The following is an 18,160-nucleotide window of genomic DNA, read 5'->3' as shown; positions in this document are numbered from 1 at the left end:
TCGATTGCGACTTTAGAACCGTAGTGATCTTATCTGAGCGATGATAATGCGATTATATAGAGTCTATGGAGACTTTATTCGCTTACGTAGCTGATTGAAAAATCTGGTGAGTCTAAGCCAGAAACTTTGACTGAAATTGTCGATTATATCATATATATCATATATAATACATCGAAAGTACCGATTGTTTCAATGTAGAAGTGAATTGCTCCAAGTGCGATCGATATTGAAAGGAAACGCAGTATTTATATAATGGAAAAGGGAGCAAACACGCGGATAAGCTTTGTTGGATACAGTAATTAAACCAGTAATTAAACTAAAAGGCAGCTGATTACTTCAATAGGACTGGATTGCTCGTTCCTCTTCCGAGACATCGCAAATGATTCATCGAAGCTGTCTGGGAAAGATCAATGAGGAATTTAATTGGTGCTCAAAACCAGGAGAATCGATCATAGCAAAGATTGAAGATCGAAACACTATCGTAGATACATTACAATATTGCAAAGTTCGGTCATCGATTATTTCTAAGCCGTCTTATTACGACGTCAGAAATCAGATGACATTCCACTGTTACCATTGTTCTACAAGCCTGGATCAGAGGGTGATCTAAATATCCATCCTAGGAACAGTACGATTGTCTTGCATCAAAGAAGAGGCCGTAATACTTTTTTCTGGGAATGCGTAGGAACAATAAAAAATCAATTTCTGAGTAGTATGAAATCAGTAATCTGGAACACGAGAATTACTTCATGCATGAAGTAAAATAAAATACATAATGAAATAATAAAAATACAACTATATTAGTTATGAAAGTATAGAATAAGAGTGAAATGAATATTTTTCTGACTCTAAATTCTTCCGAAAGATAATACGATTTAATATTATAATATTCAGTTTTCATGTAAAGTTTATCATTTATGTCCGTGTACTTTTATTTTGTCCGAAAAAAATAATAATCGCGATTTAGAAAATGCTAAAATTCAATCCCTGGGATCTTGATGTGTCGTAACGCAATTGCCAATGTTGGCACGCGTCCGAATTCCTTTAAACTCGTTATCATTAAACGGATAATCGAGAGCCGAATAAAATTGATTCACTGGCGCCCGCGCGTAGGGTTAAGAGGGTATTATAACAAGATTATACGAAGCGGAGAGAAGGCTGAATGGGTCCTTGACATGATTAACTCTTGTTGTAGGTGGACCATGTTTCGACACGCTCACGTTGATCCTGCTCGTTGTTCCACAGACGGATCCTTTCGTTTTCATTTTGTAGCAAACAAATTAGCCAGTTTACGGTGTAACACAATTTCGATGTTGATCCTGTTCCTTACACGATACTTGAACACGCATGCTTAATGTTAAAACTCCTTTTAAGATTAAAAGGTTCTTGAAATAACACAATTTTGAAGTGAATATGATTTTTTCCATTTCTTTCTCTGAATTTTATGTTATCTATCTTATTATTATTTTATCTGTCTATGGTGCGTATGACATTTTTCAGAGATATTTGTGTCCATTGTGAAGCACAATTATATGAAGATATAAATAGAAAAAGGAATGAAACCTGTTGTAATAGGTTTGTGTATAGATGCGTCGGTAATATTGATTTTTACAGTTGTACAATCCGCGAAATGACACCTTTGTCATATAACAGATAGGAAGAATTCTTAACAAGCGAAGGACTTTCGCGTGATGGCCAGTTACTCGCGATAGAAAATTACGAAACACTTTGTTTCAAGGGTGGGAATAAACTTCGTTTGTTCTATAGAAGGCACTCGATATGTCTAATGTCGAAACAGAAGTGACACACATACTTCCTGAACATATGCTCCATTCTCACTACGCAAAGCATATGTAACTACTGTAATTTAATATCACTCGCAATTGATTATTCTTCTAATCATCCCGGCAATTTCTTAGAAATTGTACCTCTAATAGAAGAATTATTATTCAGCTATATTTTAACCTTATCTGCTATTCATCTGCCTATCTTACACATACTAGTTTAATAATAAATTTATAGCATTAATATGTAAGTATATTGTTTCTCTTCTTTTGTACGTCTATCTGACTAACCTGTCTTGTAATTTTTATGATTCTTTAGTTTCTAAATTTCTTCGTTCCTTCCCAATACCTTAATCTTAAATTTATTACATTCTTCTATGTCTTCTCTTCCCTCTACAATTATGAATTATTTTCTTTTTGTTTTTAAATAATAGAAATTTTCGGTACCACAACGTAGGAATGTATAAGTTACTCTATTAACGTTTTTCGTTTATCGAATCTTTTTACACAATTTCATCGGCTGGACCTTAACAGATTTAAACGCAAATTGTAATCTAAACGATCCCTCACCCTCAGAACTCGATTTAAAAAATACAGAACTTCACACATATTTCTCAAGGCACACCGTAGATAAAGAATCTCTCGTAACGTGAGTCGAGCAGAGCAGTACTCGTAAACCAAACGAGTTTCAACTTATCTCGCGAAGGTCTGGGTTAGGCGTGCGCCAACAGAGCGCGGCCTTGCCGATTTGACAATGCCGATACTATACGATGGACCAAGTTGCCAAAAATGGGGGCACGTTTAAAAATCTGGCGCCAGGGTGAATTGCATCACCCTTTGTTAAAGTCGTTCCGGCTTTACATGTACTACCTACCTACAACGTTTCAACTGTCGAATAGTGGATCTCTCAGCTAGTCAAAGAGCAATGGGTTAATCTTCGTTTACACGCGACGTAGACGAAGGATTGCTTAATTGTGCCGCGTGAATTATTCAACCAACAATCGAAAGCCTTATGTGCGTCGATCTTAAGCCCAGGCCCAATGAAGCAATTCAGAAGGCACTAAACCTTGCGAACAATGCCGCTTCTCGAATCACTTAACGAGAAATCGTAATTTCCACTGATGAGATTTAACATTATGTAGTTTGAAAATACCGTGACCATTTTGAAGCATTAAATTAGTAGTAAAAATGGTGAAAGTTAAAATGCTTGGCTCTGGCCTTTATATCGTACGGGGTGTCCATGAAAAAGATCCTTCAGAATGGTGATAGAGGGGATGAAACGACAACATGTCCTACTAATATCGTGCCGAATATATGAATATATTGGTTAAGAAGCTGTCAAATCAATTAACGTCATCTAGAGTGCTATGAAGTAATTAATTTATACAAACAAGGCTAAGAATCAGGAAAAGTTGTATAATTCTGCACTATGTACATTGCAAAGAATGATCGATAGATCTAGAGAGAAACGGCAGAGTTATCTAACGAAAATTTTTTGGAAGTTAAAAGATTAGTATTTAAAATTTCGTAGTAATTTTGTTAACAAAATGATGATTCATAAACCTGAATATCTTGACGCAGAGGTGGAATGGCGTTTTCCATGCCCTGGGACGGAATGCTTTCCTTGGAACTGTTGGAGAAAGGAGGAATGCTCTTAGCTACTATTCAACCTGGCTGACTAATCGAACGATTGAATGTTGAAGAAATTTAGAATCGAGTCCATCTCACGGATCAGTAATACAATACGATGTCAATTCCACTTGCTGAGTAAGTATCTTGCGAAGTTGCTTGCATTCGAACTAGGACCTACGTAATGTCATGGAGAATGTGTCATAGTTCTAAAAACAAATGAACATTTGCACGATACTCAGAATTCTATTATATTCCAATCTTCGATCGAATATTTGATGACAAAATTGTCGTAAATAATTTTTTTCTAATTTTTGTTATTTTATATCTATGACAATTATCGATGACGATTCATACTCCATGATAAAACACACATAAGAAACAATTCTCAAACGAAGTGTTCCAATCAGCCGCCTTCTCCTTTCAAACGTCAATTCCCTCGGTCAAACTTTTTTTTTGCCAACTATCGAGACCATTCCCTAAGGCCATCCTATTACAGACATAGCCCGCAGCGTCATCGAACGGCAGCAATTAAGAATTAAAAAAATAAAGATCAACCAGACCAATCTACATACATCAGAGTCTCTGTTGGTTTCACCTGTGCAATTTAAATAATCGCCATCCACGCTCCTGTCTTTTTTATCATATATCTAGAAAGTCGTTCTAAACGCTTCGTTATTGAACTATTTGCACCCACATGCGAGCGAAGGGATGTGCTCATTCTAGTCATAATAAAATACAAATTAATTGTCAGTAAACGCATAGCATACAAGCATATAAGATTAACTTCTTGAATTAACGGCAGATTTGCCATGATCGCTAGATTATTGGACACAATAATAAGATGGTAAACCAGGTAATTGGCAATTTAATGACTGAGTAATTTTGTTGATCGTTGAATTTATCTACGGCTGTAGATCAAGGTGGCTTATTGACAGTGGTGTTCTGTGAAGCATACCGATTGACCGTGGCGGTAGTTCGACCATGACGAACCATTCTACAGGAGTATCAGCGAACTGCGAATGTGTAACGCGATCGTAAATTAGGTAAGTTGTATCATGGAAGGTAAAAATTTTATGGAATATCTGAATGTAGAATAGAAAGTAAATTTGCACATATGATATGCTATTGGATTAAAATGCGAATTCGGTGATCGTCATTAAAAATAACGTAGTACTTTTTAAGAAAAGCTGTGAATTCTTTACAAACTCTATTGATGCTCAATGGATTGATTAATCCGCGAAATACGTGAATGGTATTACAAACGATTGCATACCATAGCATATTTTATCGCGATGGCGACGGTAGGGCCATCATGTACATACCACCTTGAAATTCGAAAAAAAGCCAGCGGATTAATGAAAATCGGATGAAACTCGCGTTACCGCCCTGAATAAAATTCCAAGTTTTTATCTCCTCATATTTCTGTCAATGAGCCGGTCTCAATCTCCGAAACATGTTTGCTTTAACACCCGATTGAATTTACGAGCTCTCTGTATCGTTTACACTCGGTATACAAGCTGGTTACTTGCAACGTGCAATGTAGTTGAATAACACGAAGAATTGCGAGTTTTAATTTTAGTACACATACTGGTTCTCCATGAACGAAATAAAGGACATCGTATGGCATGTAATTTGACAGTGAATGCAACTTTGGGTAAGGAATCTGACGAAAAAATAAATTGCAACTTTTCAACAAAGACAAAGTTGATAAAGTTCATTTTATATATAACAATTCCTACGTTCGAAAAAATTGTGCTTCGAGCTTTAAGAGAATCTCTCCTCTGTGAAAAGCATAAATTATTAATTAAAAAATCGTTATTCGTACGATTCGACGTTCGCAGATGTGAGAATGAAAAGAACGCAAAATATTCTTTGTTACAAATGGACACAAGTGTCCACACATTTTGTCAACTTGAACTTTCGCCATTCATCTGCAGCTATTGTTCCTTAATGGTGCCTACTCCCTTACCAAAACGGTGGATCGATGCTTCACAGTATCGTAACTTCATGAATTATGCAAATGTGCACATCGTACCGCATAACGTTTCGACTAAACGATTTGATTAATGATCCTCCGTCCTATAAAATGTTGGATCAAATTAATTTCGAACCGTATCGCGAATGATCAATCTTAGTTTTCTGGAAAACTGACCTATTCCATTAGATTTCCATCCTAGATTGCTGGAAGATATAAGTTACTAAGAAGCACTTGATTTACTTGGTAACAGTAGACAACGCCGATTGCACTACATTTTGGACGAGTTTACGGATAAGGCCAGCGAATTCTCAGCTGACGCATCGACTTGTAGTTAGTACACGTCTCTATTTAAGTGGCAGTTCTGTCGCAACTGTTTCCAGGAAGAGTTCTATAACATTTATCTCATTTAATAGAGAAAAGATAATAGTTTCAAAAATTTTGGTATATTCTCCGATTGATTACTGAATTATAGCATAGCGATTGCTGCATTTAAAAAGGTTCGAAAATGTCACCTTTGACATCACAAAATGAAATATTTCGTTCGAAAAATTCCACTCAATATGATTTATTACTCTGTTTACTACTTTTTTTACATTCTTATGTGGATAGACTGTTCGTCAAACTGTTACACTTTTACTTCCGTGATCTATAGAAAGTCATAGGGAAGATCGGCATCGTTTTTCGATATCTCGATCGAACGTGGACTTGACGTCACCGTGACTGCTAGTTACAAGTTCACTCTCGTTCCAGACTCCTTTGTGATTTCTAAGCGAACTAAAGACGCAATGTGTGTGTTTCGAGACAACTTTCTTTCCTGTCTACGATGCTCATTGAAAACTGGATTCCTCCCGCGTGGTTTTATTTTCTTTCCTTTTTAGCGTGGGCCGTTAACGCGGGCTGACGCCGATTAAATTCGGAAACGTCACATTTCCCGCTCGAATCTGTTCTGCGTAATCTTTCTGACTAATCGATATTAAAGAAACAAAATGAAATTGGCCCAAGAAAAGAAAGAATCGTGCAGTCTTGTATAATGAAATAACTATGCAGGCTGTTTTTGAGGCTTCTGAGTACAAACTTAGAGAAATAATGAAGCCAAAATCAATTTCTTTAGAATGAAATATCATTTTATAGTTGCAAGAAACTTATCTCGTGATGATGTAAATTATGAAACGATTTCTTGATACAAAGAATTTTGGCAATATTATTCAAATCGCTTAGGTAATTCAAGTATGTCTTTCATCGATAAAACATTATCAGCCAAATGTCATATCGTTCATGAGATCATATCCAACAAAATTTATGACACACAAAGATTTAAAAAGATTGCGTGTTCGCGAGTTACGAATACCCAATGACAGTGAAATTGTTCTTTCTCCTTTCTCGTTCGTCCGATGATCTGAACGAAACGATCACTAGATCACGAACGTAATTTCACGAGAACGATTCAAGGCCCGGTATCCCTCCCAGCGAATAATTCTACAATAGTTCAAATTGCGTGTGACGTAAGACGGGCGCGCGATTACTTTTAAATGACTCTGCGAAAACGAAGCTTTTGTGGCGGCGTTGGTTAAAATAACACGGATTAATACCGATAGCACGATATAGGATGAATAGAACGTGTTGATTAATGGTCAAGTAACAATGATAGAAAGAGAAACTACAATATGGTTTCGTAAAGAAAACCGTAGTGCTCTGTTAAAAGTAACGAGCAAGAAAGATCCCTCGTCACACCGAGTAAAATTGTAAGATACTTCAAATAAGTAACGATTATATCGAACGTGTTCTTCTCAAAATATTTTGACATGTGAAATTTTATGCGATTTATTCTTTGCGAAACGATCTTTCCCGAAAAATACTATAAATAAAATTCGCTCGTGTGGAATATGGCGCCTAAGTTACGCTTTTATTGAAGATTTTATTGAAGAATCAAAGCAATAAAAATAAAGGAACGATATTCCGTGTTCTAAGTGTCAGTAAAATCAAAGCAAATTTGACATTACTACTTTTTAACCTCGCGCATGCAAAAATTTTCATAGGATACCTATTACAAAAAAATCTTACACTTCCATATTCATTTATATTTCCATATTTCTTTCGTCTTTGAAAGAGCACGCGATGTTTCACAGCTTTGGATGTTTAACGACTTCCCTATTGCCGCTAATATTCAACGGATTCGGCTGACGAAAATATTTACTCGATATTTATGCGCGTGCCTGTGGCAGCGCCGAAAGCAACCCGCAGCTGTAGGAATGGGGTGCCATGGGCCAGCAGCGTATGATGTAATTCTGGAGAAAGTGGAGGCAGAGAACATGGGTCTTACGAGCGGACATCTTGGGTGCTACCAACGCTGGAATGCGAAAAAGCGAAATGCGTTCGGAGGTGGATCACGGATCGATTACGTAAACCGATTTCGGCCGTGTGTATAGCAGGCGACGATTTAATAAGGTGAAGTTACGCGAGGACGAGAATGGATCTGTTCCCTTGTAATTGAAGAACCGTGTAAAGGAAACGAAATCTCCGGTGAAATTAGTTCGCTGTCTTTGTTACTCCTTTTTTACTTTTTTCTTTCCGGATTAAGTATCGTTAATGAGTAGGCTGCAGGCGTCTATTCATATTTGTAAATGGTGTAAATTCATATTTTTATGGACAAGAATTTTTTCACTCGTTAAATGATATAACGAGTAATTTATTTTGGATGTTTTATATATTTTTGTTTATTATTGGCACTCTATGCATCTTGTGCATTTATGCAAATTTTAATTATCTAAAAGTCCATCAACACTCATGGTCTACTGATCAGATTGTAACGAGTAGAAAAGATATAAAGAGTGACAAACTTACCAATTCGAAAAGCTTGTGAAAAGTCTGGTGCGATAAATATTTGTTTACTGTAATTATTACTTCCTCGAATATGCACGAATTCTTAAATTTAATGTTTTACATTGTAAACTGTCTAAAGTTTATAAGAAAATTGCAGATTGCAAACATTTCTAATTTATGGAAAGTAGAAATAGTCAGATTGAATTCTAATGCTTTCCTTGACTCGCGTTTTACACGGAAATAACGAAAGAAGAAATTCTTGACGTTGAAAGAAGGTACATTCTGCGACGATGAGACCTAATAATTTCGCAACTCGCGTCCTTCGAGTGCGTAACACCGTTATGAAAAAAAATGACTTATTAAAAAACCTTCGTCCTTCCTCTTCAAATCTAATTGCTTCCTTTAAAGCTACGTCCTTGCACACATGAAATTGCAGCCACCTACGACTCTAATTGCGAAATACGAAAATTGCTTTTAATTGTCCGCTTGTCTGTAAAATTTATCATAATTTATTTGTACGAAATTCTTTCCATTTATTTTTTCATCTTCGTATTTATGGTTTTAATTAAGATACATTCGGTTTGGCGATAAATTTAGTAATAATTCCTTGATGAACGATAAGCGAAAATTATGCCATACGTCACAGCCATTGTAATGAATTTACGTTCAAACGATTCCTCTTCACCTTTCTCTAGCAAACGCAATTAAGGTCTATACACGTTCCTTAATGTGGTACGTAATACGTGACATTTCAGAAAATGCAGAATTTTCCATAATATTCATATATTCGGAGGTCGTGTAAATATAAATCAATCGGTAACCAGTTTGCGTTCATTTTCGATTACCTAATATACTTTAAAGGGTAATCGTAATTTAGTTCCTTTCGAGTCATTTCGAATTGCATTTAATTAAGAATACGATTTTTAAGCTTCTTTTTCAAATCTAAATGTATCGTGATCGACTTATTTATTATAGTTATTTAGTTTATCGTTGATCCGCATTTATGAAATAATTCACTCTTATGTGGAAAATGAAAATTCTCCATTATGATATTGAACATAAGTAGGATCGAATATGGATAATAATCGTCGTGCATTACAAGGCAAGTATACTTATACACTGTAAATTATTCCGTGAAATTCTTGTTTGATTGCGTCATCGAAGGAGTTGTCAGGACCTTGACAATGCAGAATCGTCCACAGTGTTACTAGTTTACTATACTTCATTATTATTATTTCCATTATCAAATAATGGAACTACTTTACCAATTAAATTTTCATCGCTTTCAATTAGAATTATAAAGCCTAATTACTCCTCAATTACAAGTGCCAATTATCAAGTAAAATAATATGGGGAAGCCGAAGTTAAAACTTTTACTTGGTCATTGTAAAGTTTTGCATGCACGAAACCGATAGAAATTGAATCTTCACAGTCGAATAGTCACAGGAGAGTTGCTACATTTGGTCGAAGGTGCGATCCTCTTTTAACCGTTCGTTTCGACTGTTATCGAATGCAAATAAGCTCTCTCCTGTCGAGTAAACTTTCGTGTCACAAAGGAATCGGCTCGTCAAGAATCCACTTACCTAAAACAAGTGGTTCAAAAGCCTGGGGCTTATCTCTGACGTACTTTTGTCGACATCTTAGAACTCACGATCCATCCTTTTCCTGTCAAGATGTAGAAATTGAATTTCATAGCGAACACGCTTGTTATGGTCTCCGACGTTTCGGAAACTTTTTCATCTACGAATTGTTAATTTCATTATTCCAACACCATCGCGTGTTTTTCCCCAAATAGGTATTAAGACAATTTTAATTAAATTTCATAAATATTTGTCAAACGACAAGGTCAAAGGAACTGCGCAAAGATTTAAGAATGGTCGCATCTGTTTCAAAAACAATGGGAATACGTACACGATTTATCTTTATACGTTTATTGTAAAGCCTAAAAGTAGCAACAAGCCCGTTCTCATGTTACTCGTGAATTTGCATACGCTTCTTCTATATCGAATAAATTAATCGTAAATTTGTTGCACAGCGTAATTTGTCGGCGAAGTGTCGTTTTAACAGATGCAAAGATTTCATTATGTGGTCATAAATTCTTTTTACATTAAGCTCTCTATAATCTTACGTAATACTTAATTCCATGCTTATTGGACAACCGTTTTTATTATTAATGAGTACTCTTGGATTTAAAAAAAAGAAAGAATCTTATTTAAATCAACTGCGTCATTGGTATTGTATTATTTATCATCCTCGTAAAATTTTTGCTTTCTTTTCTTTGTTAATGCGAAATATTAAACATTGGCGAAAAAGAAAGGTTTATAGCTGGGATTCGTAAAATTGAACTTGTAAAAGAATGCAAAAGGAGAAAAGCAATAACCTTTTATATTATACACGAGTAGGAGTGTGGTTGAAAATATGGTTTATGGTGGTACCGTGGCTTTGTCACCCCTTACGTAACCGCAGGAACTTTATACCCACCTCGTGAGGCCCTCAGGTACTTGGGTGTGGTCCCTTTTTCCACATAAGCTCCATTTATCGAATGATCGCCGCAGATCGATCAATCCGCACGCTTTGAGAGATATAGACATATTTCTTCCGTGAAACGGAACAGGAACACTTGCCCGTTTCCTTTCGACATTTTAATCTATCGACAACGCGGTGCTACTGAATATTTATGCTATCCCTGATATTTATGCTGCACGTTCAAAATAGATAGCCCGTTTATGTTGCTACGTAACATTTCCTCAGGATTACTCTTACGCTAGCTGCAACTGCGAGGAAAAATTATTACCCAATTATAAATTCTGTAACGTGGAACAAAGAGGTGACCGTTATTTTCACCCTTAATATAAAATTATCTGACGTAACTTCAAACGTCTGTAGTGGATACAGACAGGAATAGATACGAAAACTACGATCAACGCGTGACATGGAAAATGAAATCGATCTTTTCTATCGAAAGTGACATATTTATTTGAAACATTTAGATATACCCGTGTATGCTTCGAAGCAACAACAATTCTTCTGTCTAACATTTCTGGTTCTGTACAATTGATGAAACCTTTTAATCAAAACATAGACATATTAAGATTAAGAAGAAGTAAGAATGTCTAATCTACCAAGAAAGGCAAGGGAACAGAAAGAAAAAAAGGAGACGCCGGTGCGGTATTCAACGTGCATATTCATGTAATTCAGCTAGTCTTACGTCCGCTTTCCTGACCTTGCATGTCCCCGAAGTCCTTTTATTGTCTGGCTTATACGATATTTTGGCAAGCTGCGTGCACGAAGGCCGATTCGCGTGTAAATTACGAAGGAGAGAAAAGGAGTGGTTACCCAATGTGACACGAGCAGACCGATTTCATCCTCGGGCTTTGTGTTTTGACAGATCATTGGTATGATAAGACGAAGGCATTCCCTTTATTTTCAAGTACAAGCTTTTACGTCGTCGCGCCAGATAAATTTGTAAGCGCCTCCTAGAGGTTTTTCCGCAACGTGTGGTGCATATCTGTTTCTGTTCCACTTCAAAATAAAGATTCAGGGATTTTCGGACGTTTTATTACACGATAAATCTCGACTTTTTATTACGTAATAAGTTTAATACAATCGTGGCTTTTTCTTGTTTTTATTTAGCTGATAATAAAAGTAGCAAATATATTATAAATTATAATAATCAAAAGTCAAATAATGGTAAATTAAAATAGAATAATGATAATGTTCTTGTGAGTTTGTTATCGTTATAAAGACCAATTTTATTTATAAATTATTCATACGCCATATACCATGGTATACACATTTCCAGGAAAATTGTTTTCATCGAGCTAACGATACATATTTCGATTGATTTACAACATATCATCCATTCCTTTATAGAACCATCGGCCATTTAATACTATTCTGTCATCTAATACGTTAATACTATTATCCAATGCAATAATAGCTATAATATTACATATCTGTTTAACGCATATTTCTCTAGCAATCGACAAATGAGCAATGATATTCCGCAGCCTATTAAACTCTAATTTCATCTAGCTTCATCTTCGCAAAAAGACACACATTCATCGTCCATAGATAATCAAAAATTACTACAATTATCAGAAGTACTAAGAATAACTCCTACTTATAAAATCAGTATGCGATTTCCGTGAAATTGATTATCGAGCTTGTGTCAAGACAGATCGAAATCGACGGTTCATCGCGTGGAAAAAAAATATTTTCCCTATCGCGTAATGCTACGTTTTGAGTCGCGGAACGTGCTACCAGTGCGTCACGAAGAAACCCGCGGCACAAGCAGAGTTTGTAAAAGGCGGCACGGCCACCTAGACGCCCACAAGGAGGTAGGTGTCTCCTTTTCAAGTTGATCGCGGCCTTTTTACGGTCTCGATAATTTTCTAAAAGGTTCCTTTCCCTGCGTGGTGCACGTCCCAGTGCGTGCATTGTTGCCTGGTTGCACCAGATCGCCCGAAGCGTGTCAGTGATGGACGCGTGCCGCTTTTCTTTCGTCGTCACCGCGGATATACAGCACTGTATAAAAGTTTAAGATCATTTTATGTTATCGGTCTCTTAATGGCTAGTCAAATATACTTGTACGAAGTATTTTTACATGTTTTTTTTTTTTAAGAAAATGCGTTGTATAGAAATGAATCTTTAAATATTCTATTTGTCACGTTGATATTTACGATGTTCTCTGGTTTATACATTTTGAAAAAACGCTGCGATAAATACAATCTTCGTCGTCGTAAGTAATATAAGAAACGGAAAGACATTACAAATGAATTAAAATTTTATTTAGTTAATGATTTGTGATCTTTGCACGGCGCTGTAGAAGCAGTATAAATTCTCGCACAACGATTGATATCTGTCGGACACTGAGATTTTATTGCCGGAGGCGTATACGCAGGACGGTTTTTATCGTAATTTGTTTAGTCAGGACTATTATGCACCACTTGTTTTCCTTTTTTTCTTATTTAAAAGAAATCTAATTAATTCAGTTTCTTCAGAGAGAGATTCTACTTTTCTTCCTTTTATATAAATAATGGAAAAAAAATCTTTTATCCATGTAAAATTAAAGGAACTGTAAATGTTTATTTCTCGTTGAAAGATCGATAAGTTTGAGCGACGTGTTCCTACGGATCGGAGAAGTGAAGGCTCGTAAATAAAGGTAATCACAGGAAACGGATTCTCGTTAAAAATCCGGCGTCGACGAAAATGGCCAAGAGCGCCGAAAGACCATTCTTTCTTTCGACACGACGCAATATTTCATTGAAAATTTATCGCACGCGCAGAGATGTCGATACTATGTGGCAATCATAAAGTCCGGCACGGAAATCGCGACAGTGGGACCGTTCTTCGTCGCTCTTCTGGAAAGTGACGTAATTCGTAGGAAGAAACTGCAATAACGCGATACACGTATGCAGACCTGGATATTCGCGAGACGACCTTATCGATGATGATTCACCTGATCATCCATCTTGTTTTCAGTATGGGCACGCGATATTTTATTGGGAGGAAATCGGTCCTGCTGAAATAACGGCACAGGGAAAAATGAAAAAATTTCCCCTCGATTATAAATATTCCCGAATCCTGCATTAGGAATCGGCGTTCGCCTCTTTACGATATTGAAAAATTGAAAAAAATTTGGAAGTTTGAAAATCTCAGATTTGAAAATGAATAAATTTTAATTTCAGGTGAAAGGTCTTACGATCAGAATCTTCAGAGTTTTTAACATCTACAGAACATTGAAACGTTGATTTTAAGTCTTCGAAAAATTCTTTATTTCTCTAAGTGGATAAAAAAATTCGCGTTTCAAGGAACTCATTGCTATCCGAAGAATTAGGAAACAACTTCGATTGTATTAACTTTTCATTGGTCAATGCAAATATCGGTCTTATCACGAAACCAAACTATCCGCATTGAGTCGCCAATGATTCTCTACACCCTTTCTCGGAACGTAGTTTTCTCACGACTCAATCACTATGTCGATGACGATCTCCTTTCAACGCTCGACCTACAGTCAGATATCGACCCTTTTTTGGTTATCACCTCGATCGATCATGGTTTAGAAAATTTCTGGAACATTACCTTCATAGTTATCCGATCTCAAACGTATCATTGTTCCCATATAACAATGACCATTTATATTTTCTAACAAACTATAAAAAAAACCCGCTCAAACCATGAGAACATATAAAAAAATTCCAAGCTTTACGAGCAAAGAAGTAGTAGGAATGAAGTGTACATAATATAATATACGCAAATGTATCTATTTTGGAATCAATCATCCAATGTAAAAACCAGCGATTTGTTATTAACAACGGTCAATCATGAGCTGGAGAAGGCGCGATGAATGTGACGCGCGTTAATTCGTAATACCTTTCAACGCGAAGTAATACGCGAAACTTTCGATGACGTAACATAGGTACGTACAACGGTGATCATTGTCGATTAGCATACGTCGCTGATTAATCCACCGGGCAACTGAGTTTGTCGTGGATGCTGGATACCGGATAGACCGGTTAACACGTGCAGCATTATGAAAAGGATGATTCGAAATGCTCCAAGTACAGTTGGAGCGAAGCTGTCGTGAAGCGTGCTTCTGGTCAGCTGTGAATCAGGTACAAAGGACATGTTTTTTCCTCTGAAAATAATCCAGATCGCGAAGCGTGAAATAAAACTTTGCAGGCGGCGCGTTGACTCACCGTCACAAGAACGCGTTTCCTCGTCCCTTTCTCGTCATCTCGCGAAAGAATTACGATGTTTCATCGTACGGCGGCATTGTACTCGTTGCAACTATCTTTCGAAAGGTCAAAAAAGATTCTGTAAGGATGCTCAGGCTGTCCCAGATTACAGCAGGAGGATCATCCCTGAGATGACAGCCTAACGAATGACAGTGTAAACAGCGTGTAGACGAAAGTGTTAAAAGCGCTTGGCAGTTCGATTGCAGAAGCGGAATCCTGCTTATCCTAACTCAGTCGTTTAGTAAGACACTAATCTTACGCAGCATGGTGTAAATCGTTAACAATAGTAGGATTATTACTGGAGAAAAATTGATTCGATCTGTAGTCATCGTGAAAAGTGATGCAATTTCTTATTTTTAAAAGGCACTAGCACATATATGTAATTTTTCTATTAAGTTTAACAAGTTTTTCAGACAAAGCAATTTTGTTTGGACGCAAAGGCAAGATCGAATCGTGTATGCTTGGTATAAAATGATATTTCTGGGATAAAAAAGTTGCCTTGGAAAGGGCTAGTCGAAATCTGATACGTTTGTACATCCAGGTTTCACATAGCGGTAGCCCATTGTAACATTCAACCAAGGCCAACGCAGTAACGTCAAAATTTGCATAAAAATCGTTGAATCTTTCCTTTGTTATTTAAAACTCGCCGAAGTCCCGAAATTTAGTCACCCACCGGTTTGTTAGATCAAAAAAACAGGTCCCATCTTCATATATTCAACGAGATTTCGTATTATATATATTTATAAACGCTTATGGTGCATCTTTTCATGTGTATATTACGCAACCACGCTGCTTTGATTCGCCCACACAAGCAAGAAGCATTGCTAAAAATAACACCTTACGAAGTAATCGAAAAACCCATCGTATCCTCTCTAAGTGCTTCAATCACTATTGTCAACAAACTCAGTGTATCCGCGAAAAATTCTTCAGACGAAGTCTCGAAGTTCGTCTATCGAAAATCATTCGAGACTCGCAATGCATTCACCTTGATCAGCTGACACGGAATAGGTTGTATGTGTGTCGATCTACGATGAAATAGAGAGAAGGATCGATCGAAGGATCAGAAGTGGTTCATCTTTGACAGTGATTCGTCATTACGAAGCTCAGCGTACCTATTTTTACGCTTGAAATTAAAATCTGATTTTCTCTCTTACGAAATAATACATTTTTTCATGAGAGAAATACGTGACCTAGCTTTGCTATCAGCTATTATTTAGAGTAACCAAGTACCATAAACGAAGAAGTAATAATATCCAGTAGCTATCATCATAGTATAATATTCTCCTTTTAAGCGTGAAGGCATGAAAGCATTAGTTATTTACTGGATTGCATCAAGACAATTGACTCTGAGCAACGTATATGTCAGTAATAACGAAAGAGCTAAGTTAACTTTTTTCTTGAACCCTCTGCGGTGCCATTTGAAAACTTGCAAATTACATATGCATATAGCCATGCTCTTTAGGCCTTACATTATTAACAATTATTAACTCCTAGTCTTTAGATTCAAATAAGATGATTAAGCAATCCCAAATCTTTTTCTCATAGTTGTACAACATTCTATTTAACTAATTTAACGATCAGTTTGTGACACGTTGACATAAACTTTCGTACCTTACTACACTTACCATATCATGCCTAAAGGCAGTAAATTATTATTGCCAGAGTATTATATTCTACTGACTTTTGCCATTAAATCTCCACAACTTCTGCGGTTTTTACAATACGCACTTGTATTTCAAAAATGTCGGAATTTGATTATTTCGAATTATATATTAAAAGGATAAAACCGTCAAAGCGAGATTTCAGAATTTGAAAAAGGAAAATAAGAAAAATAATTATTCCCTACTGTCTATTCGTTTTATCAGCGTTATGCGTTTAGTAAATAATTTTCGTAAATTTCCAAGTAGTTTCTTATTTTTTCCTGAAAAATTTGTGACTTGTGTTCGCTCTTTAAATACACACAAATTACTATCTCTTTTTTATAATTTGGCACTGTAGAGAAATTAAGAAGCGAACAAAACCTAAAGGTGATCAGCTTGACTTGTGAGTTCCTCATTTTTTACATGTATATATAGGACACGAAAAGGTAGTGAAATTCAAACCGTTGGGCAGTAGTGTACGTGTAACACGGAAAGTGTTCCGATCTGGGCCAGTCCGCGTCACCCCACCCGGCATCCGGTAATCCGGCGGTTCGGTGTTAACCGATCTCTCGTCTCCCCCTCGATCACTATATTCCTGCGGCTCCATCTCCCTCGGTATTTGTTCCTCGGCCGCGCTTCTATCCGATCGGTAGGGTTTACTAAGAGAGCACGAATCCTCCGAAGGTTCAGTGCGAAACGCGCTCTCGAACTCGAAGGATCCTTCGAGCTTCCTTTGATCCCCCACCTCGGACGTCAACCGGACGAAAGACGGAAAGAGAGAGGCTTTCCTTGGCTACGAACAACGCAACACCTCGTAGACGCTGTTTTGTCGTCGCTGCTGTTGACTCTAACGCGGGAAACGTCTTCATCGGCTCCTTCCCCGAAGAGTCCCCTCGATGAGCGACGATCTTGGGGCTCGAGCGTCGATCGTTTGGATTACAGTCGCGGACCGGATCTAACGGATCTCGGACGACACTGAACGCAACAGAGGACTGGGAAGTCAACGGGATGATCAACAGGACGTGCTTGGCGGTCCTCATTGGGCTGCTGGGTCTTGCTTGTGGCTTGCGTAAGTTTGATTTCATGTTATGTTTTTGGGGAAATTCACAGGGGTTGCTGGATACACACGAGATACTTAGAAATCAGACCGATCTACCTTTTTCTATGTTTCTTAGTTTTAATAGCAGGATATGTAATTCGTGTTTAGTTCTTTAGAAATAAAAAGCTTAATATCCATGTAGTTTGATTTTTGTGTGGCTCATACGTGTAAATTCGAAGGGTGTTTTTAGAAATTCGTAGAGTAGGTCCCGGTTGGCTTATTGATTTAAAAATTTGCAATTTCTCTGTGGCATGTTACTACTTTCGTACAAAAATGTTCAATGATTATGGAAACATAAGTAAAAAAGCATTCTTCTATTTGATTTGTGGGCCAAGTAAAGAAATCGGTATTTTCGGCAGTCCTATATTAATTTATTACTAATGTATGGACCGTAACTTGTTTAAATGCTACGATTGATCCTTCACTCATTTCTTACTAAATTCATCGTTCATCTTGTACTAGTTGAT

The 18,160-nt window shown here is 36.9% G+C and overlaps 1 protein-coding gene across 6 annotated transcripts in view; it reads left to right on the top strand.

Annotated features, from left to right (window-relative positions):
* The window catches only part of LOC138186883 (mucin-19), a 46,221-nt gene that overhangs the window by 10,647 nt on the left and 17,414 nt on the right, over positions 1-18,160 (top strand). For 2 of the 6 annotated variants that reach the window (XM_069127148.1, XM_069127153.1), the window contains exons 2-3: positions 3,366-4,459; positions 17,279-17,663. In XM_069127148.1, the coding sequence (XP_068983249.1) occupies positions 17,603-17,663 (61 nt within the window). In that variant the 5' untranslated portion in view covers positions 3,366-4,459; positions 17,279-17,602. Of the gene's footprint in view, positions 1-3,365; positions 4,460-12,526; positions 12,555-14,771; positions 14,832-17,278; positions 17,664-18,160 lie in introns of those variants that run through there. The other 4 variants (XM_069127151.1, XM_069127150.1, XM_069127149.1 and 1 more) reach the window with 4 other exon arrangements.

This window comes from Bombus flavifrons, chromosome 14, assembly GCF_040668555.2.
Source record: "Bombus flavifrons isolate JBK064 chromosome 14, iyBomFlav1_principal, whole genome shotgun sequence".
Taxonomy (NCBI): domain Eukaryota; kingdom Metazoa; phylum Arthropoda; class Insecta; order Hymenoptera; family Apidae; genus Bombus; species Bombus flavifrons.
This window is presented reverse-complemented; position numbering and strand designations above follow the sequence as displayed.